Source organism: Lycium ferocissimum, chromosome 1 (genome assembly GCF_029784015.1).
Source record: "Lycium ferocissimum isolate CSIRO_LF1 chromosome 1, AGI_CSIRO_Lferr_CH_V1, whole genome shotgun sequence".
NCBI lineage: Eukaryota > Viridiplantae > Streptophyta > Magnoliopsida > Solanales > Solanaceae > Lycium > Lycium ferocissimum.
This window is the reverse complement of record NC_081342.1, coordinates 8,589,155-8,612,121: the sequence shown is the minus strand read 5'-3', so window position 1 is coordinate 8,612,121 and position 22,967 is coordinate 8,589,155. Positions and strand designations below refer to the sequence as shown.

Sequence of the window (22,967 nt, the reverse complement as noted above, 5' to 3'; positions counted from 1 at the left end):
CTCGACTTCAATGCATTGAGGGGCTGTTTGGCTTCAGAGGGATTAAGTGAATTATCCCGTGATATAAACTTAGGACTAAATCTATCCTATGTTTGGTTTAGACTTGAGGGTATTAGCTAAAACCAGAATAAATTTTATACTACAATCATTGGACCCATATAAAAGGTGGGTTAATTTATCCTAGTTATAATCCAAAATTATAATCACTAGATAATCTGGTTTTGAACCAAAACGACCCCTTTACTTCTCTAGCAGGCACGCAAACATGAAAACATACAAGATATGTGTTAATAAGTATGCAGAAGTTGCAGAACATTTAATCAATACTACATCACATTTCCAAATTAGTTGAGTCCCTTAAATAATTTTTTTGTATTTATTACGTTTTATTTAAACCAAATTCACATAAATGATATTGATAATACAGCTTGAAAAAATGCAAAAGTGGACAATTTGAGGAGCATCAGAAACTATTAAAGATATCTTTCCATTATAATTTTGTACAGCATTTAATGCATTGACAATTTTTTTTGGCATGAAATACATGGTGGTAGTTCTGCTTTCTTCGACCCTAGAAGCATATTGATCTACATTTTAACTGCTATGTTAAAAAAAAATACAACATTTGTATAATTACATATAGCACTTATATCACTTCAGAAATTCACGAATTCTTACTGGTCTCTTGACTGCATTGGTGTACCCCTGCACAGAATGAAAAAAACAAAATGCTGAAATCAATTGACATTCACTTTCTTCACTATCCAAAAGTCAAGTCTATCGTGTTCGTGTATATGATCATATAGTAGCATTGCTAAAGCTAGATGGCAGCAGTACAAGTTAAGAGGAGATACTCTATTTGAGCTCAAGGATATGAAAAGAATGGTACCATGTTTTAGGTTCACAACAGTAAATTTAGATTGATTAAATACCTCGTTAAATTTAAACAACAAAGGCCGTGAATCCCTCTCCTCCAAGTTTTGTCCAGGTTTAGCATTGTTGTTATCTTGAGCATCTTTGCCACTTGGCTTCCTAAACCTGATTAACAGAAAATCATCATGAGTAGATGCATTTACCGATCAATGAAATGCCAGAACATGCTTCTCAGCTGACTCTATAGTTTCCCAAAAGCTCATCAAGTAGAATGAGGAGGGAGCATTGTTCCTCAGCAGTTAACGAGTACTCAAAGCAAAGACATAAATCTCAATTCACAAAAAAGAAAAAGAAAAAAGGAAAAAAACATTTGCAAATAATGACCATGAGATACTGTGAACTAAGGATAAGACAAACATGAGATGAATCAAAACACACTGAAGTTAGGCATAACATATTGCAAAAGATATTGATCCTTTAAGCTCTCCGTTGCGCAGGTGAAGAGACCAACCACAGCACATAAATTAGCAAAAGGTTTTAAGAACAGACTTTCATGATTTTCCATGTGTAAGCAAGCTAGACATGATAGATATTCCCAACTCTGTCCACACAATTAAGACTTGCCTCCTCTTATCCTTCTATCCGAATTTCCAAAGGTACTGAGGCTTTGCTTTTTAATAATAATTATTGACTTGAATACTTCTGCATCATTCTGATTGATTCTCCTTCTTTACACAGCATATGAGGTAATCGAAAGAAGACGAGTTTGGTGACCAATGAGTGACTATTTTTAGGAATCACATGCTTAGGCAATGAGCTTCACTTGGGATTTTGGGTCAGATATTCGCTTAAATAGGATCTTTCTATGTGGTTTTTATTGTTTTCCACTCTAAATGTGTTAGTTTAACTACTTGATTGATTTTGTTCTTTAAAAACCCGTGTGAAACAGAAACAACAAGGAGAGCCTATCCTGCCTCGAATTTACCGTAACATAATTGATTCCAACAGACGATAGAGGAATGTAAGGCTAGCTAACGCTAACAATACCTGTCAAAAAAGGAACGAGAATCGACAAACGGTTTCTTCTTTCTTTCAGGCAAGCCCATTTTCCCGCTAGCTGTGGTACCTCCACCAGATCTTTTATTCTGACTAGAAGAGCTAGGCAAGTCATATTGCTTTTGTCTAGAGGTATCTCTGAAATGTATTGTTTTATCTGAAGAAGCCGATGCTTTAGACAGTGTACTGCTATTCTCGCACCTCAAAATGTCCTGGCTTTCCACACCAGTGGATGGTGAGCGAAGGTAGCTACTTCCTTGCAAAATTTTTTGCTTTTCCGCCTAAAATAATGTTTGACATACATGAACATATGACATGAAAAAGTTCCCATAATGCACCACAAAGCAACATAATCTAGAAATAGGATCTTTGGAGAATCACACGGGAATGCCAGTGACAACGAAGAAAGTCACATGGAAACTAGATAGGCACACATGCACATACATCCAAAAGAGGGAGAGGGTGACAAAAAAAAAATACGACAAGGTTGAGGGTTCGCTCGGCGAGTGCCAGGCTCGTCGGTGCTAGTCACAGACCACTAATTCAAGTCGTGACAAAGCCATCCAACGACTATTTAATGCTGACAATCTCCAGCACACCACAAAGAAAATGACACACCACGTGTAAACGTTGGTGTCCACCTGTGTGTGTAAGTATGTGTGTTATATACATTTTTGAGACATAATATAAATTAAATAATTAAAATTGTGCTCTCCATGACAGGTTATAACATGTTAAGCTTTCTGATGAGATGGTCAAACACTTTAATACACACACATATATATGAACTCCTCCCTAAAGATCCAACCAATGTTCACTAATGCAGGACTAGTTTGGGTTCTATATACGTGCCTAAAGTGAATCAACTTGGTTTTGTTTTTCAGCAACAGAGTGCATTAAAATTCACAAGCAAAGAGTTGAGTGCTCCTCTACTTACCTCATGTACCAAGAACACTTTCACAGCCGATGCCAGAACAAGATGACAGGAATCATAACCCTGCCCAAAAGCATCAAGTCAAAGCGAATAGATGAAATCTTCAGTTCATATCAGTTTGATACGATGATAGGATATATAGACTATTCAGATCTAATTTCCTTCCGTGGGTGCAGTTGACCATGCTAACCTTGAAGTTTATAAATTGACCAATTGGGGGATCCAATGAAAGCATTGATGCATCTGAAGCACCATGTTGCATACCCAGTAAAGGATCAGATTTTATGTTCTTGTACGTCATGGCATAGGACACCATTGTATTTACTAACTGAGCCAAATCAGCTTTTTCTTTCTCTGAGAGCATATGCAATGCTACCTGCAAAAGGAAGAATACATTTCCAATTATCACCAATAGGTGAACCCAAGTTCTCACAGCAACATTCGCAAAGGATTAACCAACTTAGCCTAGATTCAATACTAACACCAGCCTAAGCATAACTAAAAAAGATTAAGCAGAAGAATAGTGACCCAAAAGAGGCAGTAACCGCAAAATCATTTCTAATGAGTAAAACGTTTTCTTTCCCAATATGGTGAATATCTTTTCAGAACTCAAATTCACTAGGTTTATACACTTGCAACCTTTACAAATGATAAGTAGACAGAGCCTGGGTGAAATTCTTTTCCAAAGATGCATAATTGGACAAAACTCTAGACAACACAATCTGGTAGTCCAAGCCAAAAGTGATTTATGTGTAATTAAAACGCTAAAGGAAACCTGAATGCAACTAAACCAACAGATAATTCAACAAGAATTACCGGTTTCAGTGTTGATGGGGACAGAATATGTAGGAATGGAGAAATCAAGTCTTCCACAAAGGATTTAGTTGAGAGATGCCTAGAGATGCAGGGTGATATCTTGTTCTTCCATGAGTGTAAGATTTCCTTCTTTTCTATTGACATTGTTCGATATCTGCAATTTGTGGTGAGAAGAACCAACAGTCACCACTGTTAATATTCAGAATGAGTATCCAGGAATTTAGCACTACCTTTGGAAAGACTTAGGCCATTCAATATTTGGTTTTCCAATTTGAGCTATGAGCCCATGTATAGATATTGCAAGAGGAGGCTGATAAACTGCAGTAAGAAAAAATATAGAATAATGCTTAGAAAAATATTAAGTTTCAAGCAAGTAGATGGTATCATTTCATTTACCTTGAAGGGAGAGATGTTGAGTGCGCATGGTGTATTGATGAAATATATCCGAGCAACCAAGAATCTCTAAGCATTTGACCTTCAAGAGTAATTAGAATATGAGATACTGCCCAAACTAGACGCGGAAGATCAGATGAAGTAAAAAAGAAGAAGGAAAAACAATTGCGGTGCTCGATGAACTTACTGTCTTTTGCATCACAGGGTCCGTATAATGGAGTTGCAAAAAGTTCTCATGGATCCCATCCAAAATTAAGTCATAGTCACCACTGAAGAATCATCAAAGATTAAACTAGATAATCCAGAACTTCAAACAAAAGTATTCCAATTTTTCACGTACCGATGAGATATTAGAGAGTGCAGTGTCTCAAAGTCACTGGACATACTGCTGAAGCAATTAAAAGATTTCTTTGTCTGCTTTACTTTCCTCTTTTGCAAAACCTTCAAATATCAAACAATAGTAATAAGCAGAGAGAGGGTGAAAAGAAGGATCATGAAGAAGAAAAGACAAAAATAATATAGCTAGAAGTTAGATAGAAGTAGAACTTGAAGATATCGGCAGTTTGCTTACTTCTTTCCAAATATCAAAAGCACTTCTTGCTGCATCCTTCCGCCCAACAACTTGAGAACTGAGCTCCAACTTTAGAAAGAATGTATCATTCATCAAACCAGAGGAAATAGAAGGATGCACAAAAGAAAAGCTTGTATAACACATAAGGGACTATGTCCCTAAGACCCCAACTACAGTGAAATTCATCTTAAGTCAATTGCAAATTTCAGTCATGATATAATGTAACTGGTCCGTCTTGAAAGTATAACTTGTTTTCTAATAGAATTTGACATTTTTTTCAGAAGTTGAATGCACCTGCAGCAAAACAAATTATACTCTACAAAAGTCTTTAAAGATATCACAATGGCTCCATAGAAATTAAATAATGGCAGTGGATGAACCATGAACTAGTATTCCTAGAATTCACATGATAAGTGAAGGGTTGGATAAGTCAAAAAACAAACAGATCCAGATTTAGACAGTTAGCAGTTGTTACACGTCGTTCACACGATGTGACTCAGGGATGGTAGAGGCAATATTTTATCTGATAAGCACTTTCAACCGCTTGACGGAAAGATAGTTGCAAGCAAACTGATCTTACAAATCATAATACTAGACTTTTGACGAATTCTCGAATTCTCAACCGTTTTCCTCTATTGGACTAATACCACAAAAAGAAATGTATGATAACTATAAATCCATACCACATTAAGAGTCTCCATCTTCTTGTTAAGAAACTGAAGGGTGTTCAGGCACGATCTTATGTCACATTCTGGAAAAATAATTTCAGAAAACAAATTCAGGTTACTGATTAACAGGAAAACATACTTAGCAAGATGTAACAATTGAAAGCACAAAAAAAGGAAAAATGCTGGACATTGGATAAATAAGCAATTAGAGCAGCTGAATAAAGATCCAACAAGAAACTTGTCACTGATACGAAAAAAGCTTTGCAGTCTATATCATTTCCCCCTCAAGAACAACAAATTATTTTTATGATATGATCAGTAAAGTAAGAATACTGTCTGTAGAGCGAGAACCAAGATGATGCATAGCAAGGTAACAAAGGTTAAGAAGGAATATGCAACAAACGGCAAAAACTAAGGTGTGCTAGAAATTGCAAAAGCTCTTCAACCTTGCTGGACTTTCTTCCATACATCAAGAGGTGTATTTAAGTATTTGGTGTCAGCATGCGTCTGGTGTCTTCACATTTTCAGAGGACAATTCTATCATAAAATATGGTGAGGCACGGGTTCCCTAATCTTTGATTTATCAACTCCCATCAAATAAATCATCTCATATGGGTGGTATAATCCACTGAATCCCAAAAAATATAGAAAATAAACCAGGGTCCTTTACACCATTTAGGAGGGCAAAAAGACGCAACTGAACAGACTCCCTGCTCATTGCCTTTACCAAACTGCATGTTCCCTCCCATCTAACTGGAGCTTATATCAAAGTGTGAACAAGCACAATCTGTGTGGATTATAATCATTACTAGCTATGCTAGAGACATCTGCAGTCACTGTCATTACTGTTGGACATAACTGCAGATCAAGGCATTATTCTCAACAAATTAAAATTTCTGCAGGAAACGTCTCTTAAAAAGATTGCCAGTCCAGAGATCACCACAAAACTTAACAAAGCAGCCATCCTAAAAGAAGGATGGCAGACTTAGGTTCCTCCTCCCGTTATCCACCTTTCTCATGAGCCAACCACCTTAACCATTTTCCCAGAAAATATTGAGTTGGTTTCTTCAGATCCTTCATACCAAAGCCACACTGGCTGATAGGTTTAAATATATAATTCCCTCCTCACTTTATCAAGTCTCCAATAACTGATGTAGGTAGTGTAAAAAGAGAGGAAGTAGCAATACTGCTGAGAGCACTGCTAATGTGAGTGATTATGCCTCCTTTAGAAGCCACCGTCTCTTCCACTAATCTTTCTCAAACTAATTAACATCAAACATACAAATTTAATCCCTGAATACAGACCCAAAAAGGTTGGCCCAAATAGGTATATTTACGATAGTGCATGCAGGTACTTGTTTACATGAGTAAGCAAGTGTATACATCACTTCAATAGTCCTTTTGGCAGCCTCTCCACTTGCAATAATTTATCATGCATCAGGTACTCCAAAAAGCTTTTTGTTTCAAAGGTTTTAATGACAATCGGACTTTTTCTTGCCACAGCTACACGATATTTATAGTTCCGGAGGCCGGCCAATAGGCAGGTAAAAGTGCTGAAGTGCCCTGACAATCAGTAAGCTAAATGCTTGGTTCTAGCACTTTATACATGTTACTTTTGCATGTTTTGACTCAATATATAAATATCAATCATAAGTTACATGGCTTACATTGTTCCTTTTAACAGATTTTCGGTGACAAAGCAAATGAAATATTTTACTAACAGTTCCTATACTACTACTAAAATTTCAAGTAACTTCTCAAATAAATTTAGATTCAGATGAATCGAAGGAATGGCACTCACCAGTATACTCTGCTAGAGCAGTAAGAGCGATGGAGCTTGTCTTAACTCTTTCTTTGTTACAAATGTATTTGAGCCTACAATTGCGCAGTAAATTAGGTTTGTTAGACTTAGAAATATCTTGTGAAGATACTAGCACTGCTAATAAACAGATTGTTCTATGATAGATCTAAATTAATGCAAGGTCCTAACAACTGAAAATTGGAACAAGTTTCCTGCTTCTTACCAATATGTGCATACTTCTTAAAACACAAAGGATTCATGGAGTACATGAAAGTGTCAATACTTTTTGAGGTGTAATATGGAAATGCCAATCACCCATTTGATCATATCCAAGAAAAAAGAAGACAAAACAAAAGTGAATTGCCGGAATGTGTTTGATGCTTTATCAGATTATGTCAATCACCTTGTCTTTTTTCTTTTTCTTTTTTTTCTTTTTTTTTATGTCAATCACGTTGTCAGCCAAGATATAACTTTCCAATAGTATCAACTGGAAGAGTTGTACAAGTCATTATATAGCATGACTTTGAGAGAACTACACCAAATAGAGTTCTCATTTTTCAATACGATAGGCTAAGAAGCCCTCGGAAATATAGCACTCTCAAAATAAAACTTGTAAACTCTACATGTTTGATAATAGCATACATATAGCAGAAAACATTCTGAATTGGTATCTTAAACTCCATTCGAGTGAAACTTGAAATCCTTTTATAAGCCTTAAAATTCAATAAGATGCAAATCCTTTTGTTAATGTCTAAGATTTTTGTAATGATAATCTATACATTCAAATACCCTCAATTTTAACTGACTCAAAATCCTTCTTTTTTGTGACTGTGACTAACAGTCATTGAATTTAATTATTTTATCTGGTCAACTTGGACAAACTATTACACTTTGGTAAGATAAAAGTTACAAAATCTCCAGGATTTGAAATCACTCAATCCACTTGAAGCTTTGCATTACTTAAATCTGAAAGATGGCTTATGTTTGGAGGTTAATCCAGTATCCATGTGGGTTTTCCTTATACTCTACCAAACAGTTAATCATGCAAAAAATGGAAAACATATTTTTGAGGATTCATCTGATAATTTAGTAGTAAGTACCTGTTAACAACACGACTTACAGTTGGTTGGACAAAGATATGAACCCTGCAATTCCAACCACATAAACAAGTACTTCGTTAGTTGTGTGATTATATATAATATAGAGAAATGTGTGAAATTGTCCAACAGAAAATTATTAACATTTGCTAAAAAGGGAATCCGGATCATTCACAAATAGACTTCATCCATTACCAGAAGAACTGAAAGGATCACATACAACAACAACAACATACCTAGTGTGATCCCACAATTGTGAAAAGATCACACAAGGTCTATAAAGTTACACCAGGAGAAGCCCTAATTGCCCAACATAGATTGCTGGTCCAGATGTGAAGCAAAAAAGGAGAAAAGTAGCAATAAGAATTTGATGATGGACATTAAAAGGTAAGAACCAAAAGCATTTAACGACAAACTATTGAAGGCACCATATGGGAGTTACAAGCTAGCACAGATACCTAGGGGAATGAAATAATGAGTTGCACTAAGAAAATAACAAGTGAAGCTCTAAGCATGTCTAAAACCTATGACTTCGACCACGAAAAATCATGGTTGTGGAATGAGAAGGAGCAACAAGCTATCAAAGCAAAATGGGAGTGGACAGTAAGTTATCATCAGCAGAAGATAAAAAGCTTTTGAATAGTATAAGAGAACAAAGAGAGGAGCTAAGCAGACTATTAACAAAACTAGAGACAAAGCCTTACACAACCTGTACCAAAAGTTAGGACGCAGATAGGAAAAAAGAAATGTTTAAGCTATTCGAGCGAAGAGAGAAGAGGAGTAAATACGTGAACCAAGTCAACTGAACTAAAGATCTCCACAAGTTTAAGAGATAGTGAGATCAAAGAGAGATGGAGATGCTACTTCAATCAATTGCTTAACACAAATCACAAAGGTAACTACATAGATCTTCATACATCCACAACAGACAAAAAACTTTGCTGCACACGTGAAATTAGGAGGGTGTTTGGATTGGCTTATTTTAAGTGCTTTTTGGCTTTTAAGCTCTTTATTATGATTGGGAAAAATAAAAAGTGCTTTTAGGCACTTACTTTTAGGCCAAAAAAGTACAAAAATAAGCTAAAAGCCAAAAGTTGAGTATTCCTAACTTATGGCTTTTAGCTTTTAGCTTATAAGCTATTTTTGAAAAGCCAATCCAAACACCCACTAGGTACAGTGAAATAAAAGTTACTGCAAAGAATATGAGTTACAAAGATTATTCCGCAGATAATATCCCAATAGAAGTTTGGATGTACCTTGAAGAGGTAGAAGTGGTATGGCTAACCAAACTAATCCATTTAAGAAGTGAACAGATTCCAATGTATAAGAATAAATGTGACATTCAAAAGCGAACTATTGTGGATGTATTAAACTTAGTCAAGCATGAAATTCTAGGAAAGAGTGGTAGAGTATAGACTCTCATCACAAGGTTGACACAGAACCAACTGGATTTATGCCTGGTAGATCTACGACAAAGGCTCTCCCATTTTATTCATCTACCTAGAGAAGGCATATAACAACTGGGTAAGTAAAGTCTTTGGATGCTTGAGAAGAAAGAGTTCATCTCAAATATACAAATAAAATAAAAGGATATTTATGAGGGAGTGGGCACACGTGTGAAAACAATGGCCAGAGATACCACATGAGTTCTCTATAACTATGGGGTAACACTAACAATCGAGCTTGACCTACACTTCTTTCCCTAGTTAAGGATGAGTTCACCACTAGTATACAGGCTGAGGTTAAATTCTGCTTTCCACTTGCAGAGTGTTAATTGATGAAACAAACAACCAAAAGATGGAAATACTAAGAAACAGCTCTATAGAGTAAAAGTTTTAGAAAAAGTAGAAGCAAGAACACAACGCAGATTTACACGCCGCATAAGAAGAACAAAGTTGAACAGAGATTAAACAAGTGTGTGTGACTAAACTTAGACAATTCAGATATCTATGTTAAGTTGTTCAGGAGTATGGAATGATAGATGAAGATTTAACATAGAACTAGAATAGGACAACTGAAGGTAAGCACGAGAATGCAAGGCAATAAGAACCCTATCAAACTCAAAATCAAGTTCTATAGAATCATCGTGAGACCAGCAAATGTCATATGAAAATGATTGTTGAGTCTATGGCTTTCTTCATGGACCTAGCATTAAGATCTCTAGATGCTAATCTATGTACTTCAATCTGATGTCTTGCAAAATTTAAGCAATACTTACTTTGCTACCTGACGCAAAGGCCTTAAGGCAGGAGCATAAAGGTCATTACAAATGCAAATAACCTGCGAATGAAACACACAAGTTGAGATTTGAGAATGACATGCCTAGTTAATATACAAATGAACATATTTAGACAAATTCACTCTTACAGGTCTTAGCAAAGATGCTTTTTGATGCCTCTTTTTTGATGACTTCTGCCCAGCATTTCCTCCCTCGGATTCATTTTCTTTGCCTGCACGCAATTTTCTGTCAGCAGAAACCTGCATTGCTAAAGCACACATTGTTATTCTATCAGAAACATACATACTGTCAAGAAAAAAGATATAGGTCCAACCAAAGGTTGAAATTCACTTCATAATTACTATGAAAAATATATGGTGCCACAAAGTACTCCATATTACTGATATTATCTTTCCCTCAAGTTCCTGCAGACCAACTAATTTACTAAGCAAGTACCAAGTGCAAGTTTTTTCAAAGGTCTTTAAGAATGTCCGGCCCTTCCCCGGACACCGCGCATAGCGGGAGCTTAGTGCACCAGGCTGCCCTTTTTTTTTAAGGATTTGTGAGTCATAAGCTGCATTAACTAATAAAGCTAGGGCTAGAAATCTTACATTTCAATAAATTTGTTTATCTTTGAAGGTGCACCCAAAACAAAAAGGATGGCTCGACTCCCAACAACTTACTGTAGTAAGCAAGTACCAAGTGCAAGTTTTTTCAAAGACCTTCAATGATTTACGAGTCATAATCTGCATTAACTAATAAAGCTAGTGCTAGAAATCTTACATGTCAATGAATTGCTTTATCTTTGAAGACCAAAAATAAAATCAGATGGCTCGACTCCCCACTTTTGGAGTGACTAGTTGATTTATAAAGTTGAACATATATGTATTATTCAAGCTGTAAAGTAGAAAGCTAGCAAAATATACACTCCATTGAAAATTAATCAGCAGTAGGTACAGACGGCCTTAAAATCAATCTGTGCATGTCCAAATTAAAATTCTTCACAAATCTTAAGTTCTTTTTACTTCTCGTTTATGAGACAAGCAAGAGGGGTGCGAGGTGCTGAAATGGCACAAATGACTCTTCAGGAGCCAGTACATAAAGTTTTCTTACAGCCATAAGTTATTACCCGTCATAATGGGATTACTAAAATTACCAGGGCGAAACAAATCAAAAGCAAATATGTATATTACCAATTTTAGGATGACCTCAACAGCTCCCTTTCCATCATTAAGAGCACCATCTATTTCATCAATAACCTAGAACGGCAAAAAATGAACCAAGGTTCACAAATAAAATCGTAAGTTCTGCTGAAAAAGATTTAAAACTGAAATCACAACTATATTCTGACTAAATATTTGGGCTTTGAATCATCAGAGGAAGATTAAAAACAAAAATTTAGAACTTAAAACTGACCAAACATTTGGGCTTTGAATCAGCATTTATAGAGTTCATTTGAACCACATCATGTATTTTAGCTTCAATGCTGGAGGATGATCGATCATCACTTGCATTAATCTGCAAAGGAAACATTTCAATCAACAGATAAACAGACATCTATTACTCCACATTAATTTTATCCAGAGGATATTCAGGATTGGAGGTAGGTATAAAGGCATTTTGAGATTGTGTAGCTCATATTCAGCAGGGAAATCAAATTTTGTCATCAACTTATCCATGAAACTTGAGAAAAGCCAAGCATACACTAGAATGTTGGCACAGCAGAGGGCGTCCGTCCGTTTCGGGCTTCTAATATGTAGGTCGAGTTGAATTGCACATGCTTTTTTTCATCTGAACTGATTTAAAGAAAATACAATTCCCGGAAAATTTCTTATTCAAAATAAGAGACATAAACCACTAGCACCCAGGGATTAGACATATGTAGAATTTAAGTGTGGAGTCAAGTATACTTGTTATTCTAGCACATACTAAACAACAACACCATAACCAGTATAATCCCACAAAGTGATTCTAGCACATACTAAAGAGTAGAATAAATTAAATAACTTTTTCAAATCCTTCATGGTAACAAAATAATTCATAATGTGACTTGCAATGTGCTAACAATCTCTTGCCAGATCTCTTTCACAATGATTGCGATAATAAGATAAAAAGGAGATAAAAGTTTAAATGAACAACTATATGGGACTGTTTGAAATGAGTAGGTTACAAGACCTCAACCACTCGATACCCACAATGCTGAGCAGCAACATGTGCAAGTGTTGTTTTCCCTAGCCCCGGAGGACCACAAAGCAAAAGAATCTGCAAGCAATTGGGTTCTCACAATTTAGTAAAATTAGAATAAAAATGAGAAAGAAATAAGGAACTAATAAACAGAGGACAAACAGGTGATAAGTATAAAACTTACATTATTTCTATATATGCAATATGTACCATAGAGGATTGGTGAGAACAGTGATCAACTTCACATAATAGGGATATGACCAGAGATGCAAAATGATGGAAGTCCATAATGAGGTATAATCTGGCATCCGGACCACTAATCTAGGACTGCATTGAGAAGTAGATGGTAGAGGAAGACTATTCAAGGCTTTCAAGCACCATTGTCTGCCTTCTCAAAAATAGCAGTCTTGGTCCATACTAATCCATAATAACAGTCTTGGTCCAGATTTTTTTACGGCCTGGTTTAACATTATCATCACTCTAGAACCAGTGGTTATAATGGTGAAATCATAATTGTTTCTAAGATCATTGTCCAAAGTAGCTGAGTAGTATGAGCAAATATGACTTGGCATGGCTGACATACAAACATCAAATATGACGCCAGTCTTTTACAACCCCAAGTGCTTCTTATTTCATTATTCATCCATTCATTCCTTTATGTAACAAAATATATTATGGATTTTGTTCGTTATTCTCTTCATAGGTAGTCTAGCAGCCACATGCTATTCACTCCTTTCAAAATTATAAATGTTTGACATATATAGTTTTCTCTTCATCTGATTCCTTGAATCTACCTTATCATTGCTCTAAGAATAACTATACTTGTTATAATAACAAGTAGTCACAAGGCTTAATGGAAGAAAAAAATTTAGAGGAAATGTTGAGAAAATTATCACACATCCAGATACCTAAGGATATTTAAGAATCAAAAAACTAATCACAGGAAAAAATCCTGACTCCTATAGACAAACACAACCAAACACATGGCAAAAAGAAACAAACAGTTGGTGAGTCCAAATATATGAATATTTCAGTTGATTAGGCAGACTATGACTTCAGACTCAGCTGAGCTTGATTTGATCACAAACTGTTGGACCACCTACCTCAAAACTAGAGCAGAGCCATGATGATAGGAGGAGCACAGCTGTCAGACTATCGATGTTCATGGTAAGTAGGGTAAGGTTTTGAAAACTTCAGTTAGGTAATGTCGGTTTTCAGTTTTTAAAAAATGTACCATCACCATACCAAATTAGTTTGTATGGTTCAGTACTTCTAAGTTCAGTTTCGGTTTGTGTGGGACGGCGGTAACCACTGTTTGTCAGATTTCAACTTACATACATTGGAGAATTATGACTTCGATAACGGTGGGAACTCTTTCATGCTTGAACTGAATGAAAATTGTCCAGTGTTGGCGGGAAACTACACACATTTTTGAGTAATCTATATTGTATATGACCATACGTAATTAAGTATCTAGTTTATATATAGTAATAGAAACTTTTAGCTGAAGAATTTTCAGATTTTGGTCTTTTATTAGTTTATATTTAGATTAATTAAATTATTACATGTATAATGATATAATTTATATGGATTGTATATGTAATTAAGTATTTCGGTATTTTTTCTATACATTCCAATGCCATACCAATACCAATATTTTAAAAATGCATACCAAATACCGTTGTACCAAGACCGAATTGCAAAAAAATTTGGTTTCGATACAGTAATTCGGTATTTACCAACGTATGCACATGCCTAGTCAAAATCAAGAAAATGACATGATAGACTGCAAAGTAAAGAGAGGCAATCACCAATCATAGTGCAGAAGCAATGGCTGATCCCTTCTTAACAAGTATAAAAGGGAAGTACCACCTACTTGTAAAGTCTCATTGAAAAAGAGGAAAAAGCCAGCAGTTCAATAAATGGCAGGAGTGATTTCCGTGGGGGGGCAACTTTTGGTGTTAGCTCATTATTTATCTTATAGTTTAGGGGTTTTATCCATCCTCAGTTTCATTGTCGTGTTATAGCTTAAGGGTTTTACCATCCTTGGTTTCATTGTTTGTTGACTGCATCATATAGTTACTACTATTTGAGAAGATGAATATTTCAAAAGAAAACAGATAAACAGTGCCTACAATAACATTGTGAAACATGAAAAACAAAAAAAAACAAAAAAGAAGATTAGTATCATCACTTTCATCACGTGTGAATAAAAGATCAGATCAAGACAAGCAATAAAGCACACCAGCTTAGGGTCTTTCAGAACAATCTATAAGATTGACAAGGGACAGATAGCCTAGTAGTAAGGGCCATCCACCTCAAACTACAAAGTTAGAGGTTCGAGCACCAGTGGAACAAAGTGGGAAAAGGGCCAATTTGACTGACCTTTTGTTCTGGAGGACCACCTTTTCTTTGCTTCTTGTCCCAAAGGTCCTTAATTCTGTCTGAATCACTATTCTCTAGATGCATATCATTATGAGCTCTCTCATTGTCTATTCTGGGCTCTCTGCTATTTCCAAAAGAACTCCTAGAAGAACGTCTTGGATGTTGAACAGCCAACGAATGCCGTTTCAGAGAAGACAAGACATCATCTGTAGTACTCTTAATTTCAACCCCAAAAACACAGGAATCCCATTGCTTCAACCACATTAGTACCTACAGGAGAGTGACCAGAAGTCAAGACCCCAAAGCAGAATCTCTAAGAAAACACCTAAAAAAAACTGATAGGTGAAAACACCTTAAAATTTAAAACGAAATACTAAGTAGAAACCATTATAAGAATAAACAAATTGTTAATATATGTAGTACCTGACGATTTGTTTGCTCATCACTGAGAAGCTCTGTAAACGAACTAGGAGCATACTTATCCACCCAAAGTTGCTCATTCACCACAGTTCCTATTGGAAGATTTGCTTCATTTAGATCTTCAGAACTAGCTTCCAGAGCCTTCATGACAAAGGAGGAAAGTTTTCAAGGAGGAACAAAGATCTTATACATAAGAAAACATGTATAAAATTGTTGGAAACTTTATCTACAAAGGTCAATGCTTCATTTCACAAAATCTCCAATTCATCCAATTGAAAACTAGGGAGGGGAAATGAGGTACAGAGACAACTACTGAACCGACCAACATACTATCCCTCCTACTGAAAAAGGAGCATGGGGAATTAACATATTTTCTTCAAAAGCCAAGTCGGATAAAATGAGGAAGTACTATTAGTATATTTAGTACACTAACTGTCAAATTCGACGGGCAGAAAGAAAGAGCAGAAAATAAAAAAGTCCCAGGAGAACAAATACAACAACATACCCAGTTGAATCCCATAGTGTGGGGTCTGGGGAGGGTTAAGTGTACGCAGACCTTACCCCCACCTTGGAAGGTAGGGAGGTTGTTTCCGAAAGACCCTCGGCTCAAAAGAAAACAAGGGAAAAGAGTCAGATACAGACAAGCAAATCGAAGCAATGCAGCTGGGTATCTGGACAAATGAAAGAAGGAAATAATGCAGGACTTCAAAAAGAACTATCTGGACAAGATAGGATAGTTACCTCCTTTTCGTCCTCTTAAAAGGAGCTTATAGCTGATAATTCTTTTCCTATTTTCCTCCATTTTAATGTGCAAGACAGTTCAGAATTGTAGCAACATTTTCAGAGATTCGGGAACCTTACTCAAAATCTCAACTCTTTTTTTTTTTTTTTCGGTAAAGCTTACTCAAAATCTCAACTCTTGTGAACTGATCGTGTTCCTTTTCTATTTGATAATACTACTTGTTATTACTTATTCCATTGATAAGTATGAATTGATTGTGTTCTAATCATGGGCTTCAGAGGATTCCGTAAATATCAAAGAGAATTTCAAAATACTTTTCCTCTTATCTTTCTTCTGTTTCAATTTGATAGGATCATTCAGAGAAAATTTAGCTTTATAGTGGAGAATGAATTGAGGCATAATTGTTAATTGATTAAATGACTGACAGAATGATAGTGAGCATGGATGGTCTAATAGAAACCGCACCTTTGTGAATTGATCGTGTTCCACTCTTTGCATTAGGACCCTAACAGGTTCCTGAATAAGACCTGCATATCATCTGCACTTACTTAGATATTCAGTGTAAATTGGAGATTTGAGCAAACAAAAGATGGAAAAACAGCACAGAGCATGTCAACAAAATGTAGAGGATAAATTATTAAGCAGAGCACAAAGATGATTTGGAGTATTACTTTCACATTCGTAATCTTTTAGAGTAGATACTGGAATGCTTGATTAACTCCAACTAAATCATATGAGAATTTCCTTTATGCCTGATATTCAAGAGGACGGTTATTTGGTTTCGCTCAATGCACTTCAAGATCACCTATACAGGTAGTTAGGAATCTTTTACCCCTGTGCTTCCTATCTCTCTCTCTCTCTCTCTCTCTCTCTCTCTCTCTCTCTCTCTCCAGTGTGCATCTCTCCCACACTATTCTTGTCTCTGCCTCAGTCCATAAATGATGATTCAAAACATATAGATTGTGCTTAGTTCACTATGATCAAAGACCTCACAGTTGAAGTAGACTAATACAACCGACTACTTAAAAAGAAAGTTTATATGGTCATACGCAAAAACAGCACTACAAAAAGAGTAAATATGGTCATATACAAAAACAGTAACATACAGCAACCCCTTAACTTTAAGCATTTACAATCATCCAATTACACTAGTATAACCACGAAGGAATCGGGAAAAGAGTTAAAGCAGGAAAAAATAAGCACAAAAGAGAATATGTGAAGGAAAATCCATCTATTTGCACTTCAATTCCCTTTCCTTTTCATAAAAATTCTGACCATAATCAAAATTCACTTATTCACACTTTCTTTTTGTGTTGGCATCTCTCTTTGCTTACTCCCTCACAAACCTACAGAAGAAACTTTAACCCGAAAATGTATGCTTCTTTAATCATTCTACTAACACTGGGTCAACATCCAACAATCACAACCCTCTGTAATCCATGGGATCCTAATAATCCATTAATTAGCTATTTCCTAGTGCAAGGAGCATAAAAACAAAGTGAATAGCTAACAACAACAACATACCCAGTGTATTCCCACAGGTGAGATCTAGGGAGGGTAGAGTGTAAGCACACCTTACCCCTACCTCGTCGAGATAGGGAGGTTGTTTCCGAGAGACGCTCGGCTCAGGACAAAACAGAAGCAAAAAGGCATAGCAGATAAGACATAGCAAATAATAGAGAAAGCGTAACATAGCATTCAGGGCAAAATAAAGCGATAATCGAAGCACAAGAAACAAAAGGTAGTACCAGAAATCTAAGGACGAGAAACTATGACAATAATGCTAATACTATCTACCCACCAAGCCTATCCCGCGGGAGAGCGAGACAACACTCAACTACCTTCTACCCTAATCCGCGGCCTACATTGCCCTCCTATATAAACTCATGTTCTCCACAGTTGTTGATTTATTGATTGGATAGGTAGGTGCATCCAATCCATTCTAACTAGGAAAAAATGGAAAATTTAACTTATCATATGTGCATGATATGGTATAAAGGAAAATGCCACATTTACCAATACAACAACATAGCCAATGTAATCCCACAAAGCGGGGTCTGGGTAGGGTAGTGTGTACGCAAACCTTACCCCTAAATCGTGGAGGTAGAGAGGTTGTTTCTGAAAGAACCTCTGGGTCAAGTAACACATATCAAAGCAGTTTTAAAAATAAAATACAGAAAGTAAAGCAGACATAACAAATACTAGATAAAACATCACATGATAGTATTCACAAAAAAATGGAATAAAATAATGTGATAACCGAAGAAAAAAAAAACAGGTAGTAACAAAAATTGAATAACTAACTGACCAGTAGAATATCCCTTTAGCTCCAATTTCTTAACCCTTTCATTTTCAACTCTAGATATCTTAGCATAAACCCTCTCACCATCATCCAAACCAGTAACAGGTATACAATCCCCATCAATCTCCGAAGCATACTTAGCCAGTATCTTCTCTCCCTCTTCCTCTTCCTCTTCCTGTTCCAATACAATTTGAAATTCTTAGTATAGATGTACAACAACAAACCAAAAGTGGGGTCTGGAGAGGGTAGCACCTACTACCTTGGGAGGTAGAGAGGTTGTTTCTAGTTGAGACTCAGCACAAAGACAAGCAATTGAAAGTATCTACTATATGTAAATCTAACTGATTAGGAATAATAAGTGCAAAGAATGTAGAAAGAAGTAAATGACCACCATTGGTTCCTCCTCCTCATCAGGCTGCTTCGGAGGCGAATAGCGTAGCCAATCCTCATCATTATCCTCAACTCTACTCCTCTTCTCCTCCGTAATTACTACATCCGACGACTCAGGATCGTCGGGTAGGACCCTTTTCTTAGCGTTGATCTGCGAGGGTTTAGGGGGAAGTGAGAGAGTGGGTTTCGGGTCGGATCCGGGTTCTGATTGAGGAAATTCGAGATCGAGGTCGTATTCTTCTTCGTCTTCAGGGTAAGTAGTAGTGTTGGCTTCGAGCCATTCGAGTTCTGCTGCATCAGGAAACTCTTCCATATCCTCCAATTGATTGATTCTCCGATTTCTCTCTCTCTCTCTAAAATGTCTTTTTTGTTATGTTTGGCGGGAAATGAGAAGTGAAAAGGGCGGCAAGGGAGTATAGATCAATTTCCATAATTACCCTCCATTGTTGGGGAATAAAGTTATCTCGGTATTAATTATTCATTTATTGCGCACTTGTTATCTCATACTCAAGGTGAGAGATTAAAATCTATATCTATATAAATATAAAAACGGGATATAAGACCGGTGACGTGGCACTCTCCTATGCCAAGTTTACTATTTATCTTTTTTCTTAGAATTTTGAGTTTTTCTCCTAATTATACACCTTTTATGTTTCAAAAAACACGGCTTAAGTTAAAGCGATGCTTTGGTGAAAAAAGCCGAAACATCGCCTCCTTTAGGAAAACGACAAGTCTCATAACAGACCACAAAAAAGTCTCTAGAACCACAGCAGTTCCAAAAACAATTTCAAGAGTAGATAAGTCTTATTATTATTGTCGTCAAGAGTTATAACGAGTCTCGTATTCCAAGAGTGGATGGTAAGATTATGGCAAAAATATTCAGTCCCCTCTTAGTCCGACGAAGATGGGTGGGTTTGACCCCAAGTTATCGGTTCATGGTCGCATAAGCCAAAAACATGTTTATCTTTTCATTAATTACATTAATTTATTTTGCTACATTTACCATAGACTATCTCTGCTGCCTGTCTCTTTGCTTTTCCTAATGTTACACTTTATTTTGATGCCTTCTTAATGCCATGTCTAAGAAGGTTTTCCAGGAAGTACTGAGATTCTCCAGCAACATCTGTCGTTTGCCAGCAGTAAGTTTTTACCATTCCTTTCGCCCTTCTCCCTTTCCCTTATTAATTTTCCTTTAGTAAAAGATAATTTTTGAATTCTTATAACAGTTGTCGGATGAAATTAAAGCATGGCAGCATGAAACACAGAAGCAGAGAGGTTGACGAATTAATTACAACATTTTGCTGACTCTTATACTTCAACGAGGTTACAAAATGGTGCTTTGAAAGATCCAATCATAATTCTTTTGTAATCTTAATCAATTATATATTTTTCATAGGACACTAAATATAACCTGCAGAGAGAACTCTTGAGCCGAGGGTCTTTCGGAAATAGCCTCCCTATCTCCCAAGGTGGGGGTAAGGTCTGCGTATACTTTACCCTCCCCAGACCCCACATTATGAGATTTCACTAGGTATATTGTTGTTGTTGTAGAGTTTACTTTGGTAATAGTAAGGACACACAATATTTCACATATTCTTTTATTAAAGAGGAATAAAATCATCCCACATAGGTGTGGTATGCTTTTCTTAAGTGAACAAATAAATGGAATTCCATGGAAAAGCTTGGTAAGTAGTGTAGATTTTACCCTCTTTTTTTTGTGAAGATTGCGATGTATTTCTATGATTGACAGGTTTAGAAAGTGAAAGATTTTTCGATGGTTGCTGAACTAAAGCCAAACCAGCAGCACAACGCAAGCGATGCTCATGCCGAGGCAACAATTGAGAAGATTGAAATTGAAGCAGTTGAAAAAATTTCACTTTTGTTGCAAGAGTTTTTTGAAAATATTTGCTATTTTTGTGTTTTAGTTTTTACTACTTTCTATAAGAAGAAAAACCATACTTCTCATTTTCTTATCCACTGTAATTTTGTACTATTGTCAAAGAAAACACTACTCTCATGAGAAATTGTCCAAACATGTTATTTTCAAAAGTTGTTAGTATTTTCATTGTATAATATGTACTCATCTGTTTTATTCTAAATTAAACTATTTCTACAATAGAGTTTAGGAAAAGAACTTTTAAAGTTGTTATGTATATTTCGTTGTATAATATGTACACCTTGAATTTTATTTTTATATAAACCTGTTTAGTTGCACACAAATTTTAAGAATAATACATCAATATTATATTAAAAAAATCACTGTTAACAGAAGTATATCAATAATAATACATTGTTACATTGTAGTAACTCATGGTAAAATCATTAAGGATTTTTTTATTAGTAAATTATCGTTTATAAATTTCAGAGCATTATCTATTTTGCTACATTTTGTTTATTCTTTATTTTTATGACCGCGCGAAGCGCGGGTGAATTGACTAGTTACTACTATATATAAGAGACAACCAAAGGGCCTTTGTAGTCCTCACAAAAGTTTTCAATAAAATGGCAAACTTTTCAATTAATTACTTTTAGGTCTTGATCCTATTTTTTAAAGTCAAATTTATTTTTTATTCTTATGGTCTACTTTTCAAAAGTTATTGAACCTCCTACCGTGTTTTTCTTTTTTTTTTTTTTTTTTTTTTTTGTTTCCTATCCAACCGATGTCACCGGAGCTCGATTAATCCGGATTCGCTTCGCGTAGGGTCTATCCGGGGAAAGCGCTCCCCATAAAAAAATATTCATACCCAGGCTTGAACCCGAGACCCCTGGTTAAGGAAGGAACAACCCTATTCGTTGCATTTTATTTTCTCTGTTACTTTCTTCTATTGATCTTATCTATTAACCTAAAAAAATAGTAATTTGTACGCTAGATTCTTGCTTCTTGTTGCTCTCTGGTTTTCTCCTTTTTCATTTGTTGCTTATTATATATTTTTACATGCAGACATTACTTTTACTTTATATTTGTATTATGAAATTTGAGAATTTCTGAAAGTTCTTTTACTTACATGTAGGCAATTCTTTTACTTTATGTTTATACTTTAGTGAGCTCAGGTGTGTTTAAAAAGATTTTTACTAAAATGATTTTCAGATAGTTTTAAAAATCATTATATGATGCTATATAGTCTAGAAATGAAAACAATGTTATCAGTGAAGATCATGTTATCTGTAAAATACCCTGCTTGGTTAACTATAATTAATCTTTTAAACACAAAATAAGTTTGAAGCAGGGCTAAGTTAGAGTGTCGACTGCGGATATGGTCGGGTTCGGTAGCGCTTGGGTTCAATTATGTATTTGTCTTAAAAGTCTATTAAATATGTATAGATTATTAATTTAGAAATAAATAACTTCAAAAATCATGATTGAGAAATCATAAACTTCAAATTCTGGCTCCGCATATGATTTGAAGTAAATAATTTTATCAAACCGGAAATTAAAATATTAAAGCACTGAAATGATAGTTTTGCTTTTATATATTGAAAATAGACTTATTTGAAATTTAATTATTACTAAAATCAACTATACTTCTTTAATTAAAATATCTACTTTTATATCTTGAGTGCCTCGTGGAACTAGTAGGGAAAATAATACTAAATATTTACCCCAAATTGACTATATTTCTAATATTATCCGAAATGGTCATTTTACACATTATTATACATTACTAGACTAAGTTTAAAAACTGTCTACAGTAAGTGTATAATTTTATTTTATTAAAAAAATATTATTATTACATGGGGGGTAGGGGAAGGGGATTACAACTTGGGGTTTCGAACCCTCACCAATAGGGTGAAAGTTCAGGTAGCCAACCAACTGAACTACTAGATCCCTACCGGTAAGTGTATAGTGTTGTATACCGTGTGTAGAAACACAGTTGCAAAAATTACACACCATGTCTATTTGGAGAAAATATTTACCTCTAATACTACCCGCAATGGTCATTTTATACATTATTATACTAAGTCTATAAATTGTCTATAGTAAGTATAAAATATGGCTACGCCAATGTAATATTTTATGATAGATTGTTTATTACTGAAATTCTCTCATACTAATAACACTACAATCCCGATATTAGATATCCTATAACTTTAATTATTTCAACCAAATGTGCGATAA

General features: G+C 35.5%; 1 protein-coding gene across 5 annotated transcripts; it reads right to left on the bottom strand.

Annotated features, from left to right (window-relative positions):
• Positions 1 to 459: 459 nt before the first annotated feature.
• On the bottom strand, positions 460 to 19,202 carry LOC132046460 (uncharacterized). Of its 5 annotated transcripts, none has more exons than XM_059437096.1 (24): positions 18,849 to 19,202; positions 18,467 to 18,635; positions 16,624 to 16,685; positions 15,420 to 15,557; positions 14,997 to 15,266; positions 12,603 to 12,689; positions 11,844 to 11,945; positions 11,621 to 11,686; positions 10,577 to 10,687; positions 10,428 to 10,489; positions 8,213 to 8,257; positions 7,113 to 7,186; positions 5,327 to 5,394; positions 4,644 to 4,712; positions 4,413 to 4,513; positions 4,260 to 4,341; positions 4,076 to 4,154; positions 3,910 to 3,997; positions 3,680 to 3,833; positions 3,054 to 3,239; positions 2,867 to 2,926; positions 1,921 to 2,210; positions 933 to 1,038; positions 460 to 705 (listed from the first exon to the last, which is right to left on the bottom strand). In XM_059437096.1, the coding sequence occupies exons 1-24, from the start codon at positions 19,161 to 19,163 to the stop codon at positions 652 to 654; spliced, it is 2,838 nt and encodes a 945-aa protein (XP_059293079.1). In that variant the 5' UTR covers positions 19,164 to 19,202; the 3' UTR covers positions 460 to 651. The 5 variants fall into 5 exon arrangements, with proteins under 5 accessions (XP_059293079.1, XP_059293095.1, XP_059293110.1 ...); XM_059437112.1 differs by having other exon boundaries at positions 18,467 to 18,629; XM_059437127.1 differs by having other exon boundaries at positions 18,467 to 18,623.
• Between the last annotated feature and the right edge of the window lie 3,765 nt (positions 19,203 to 22,967).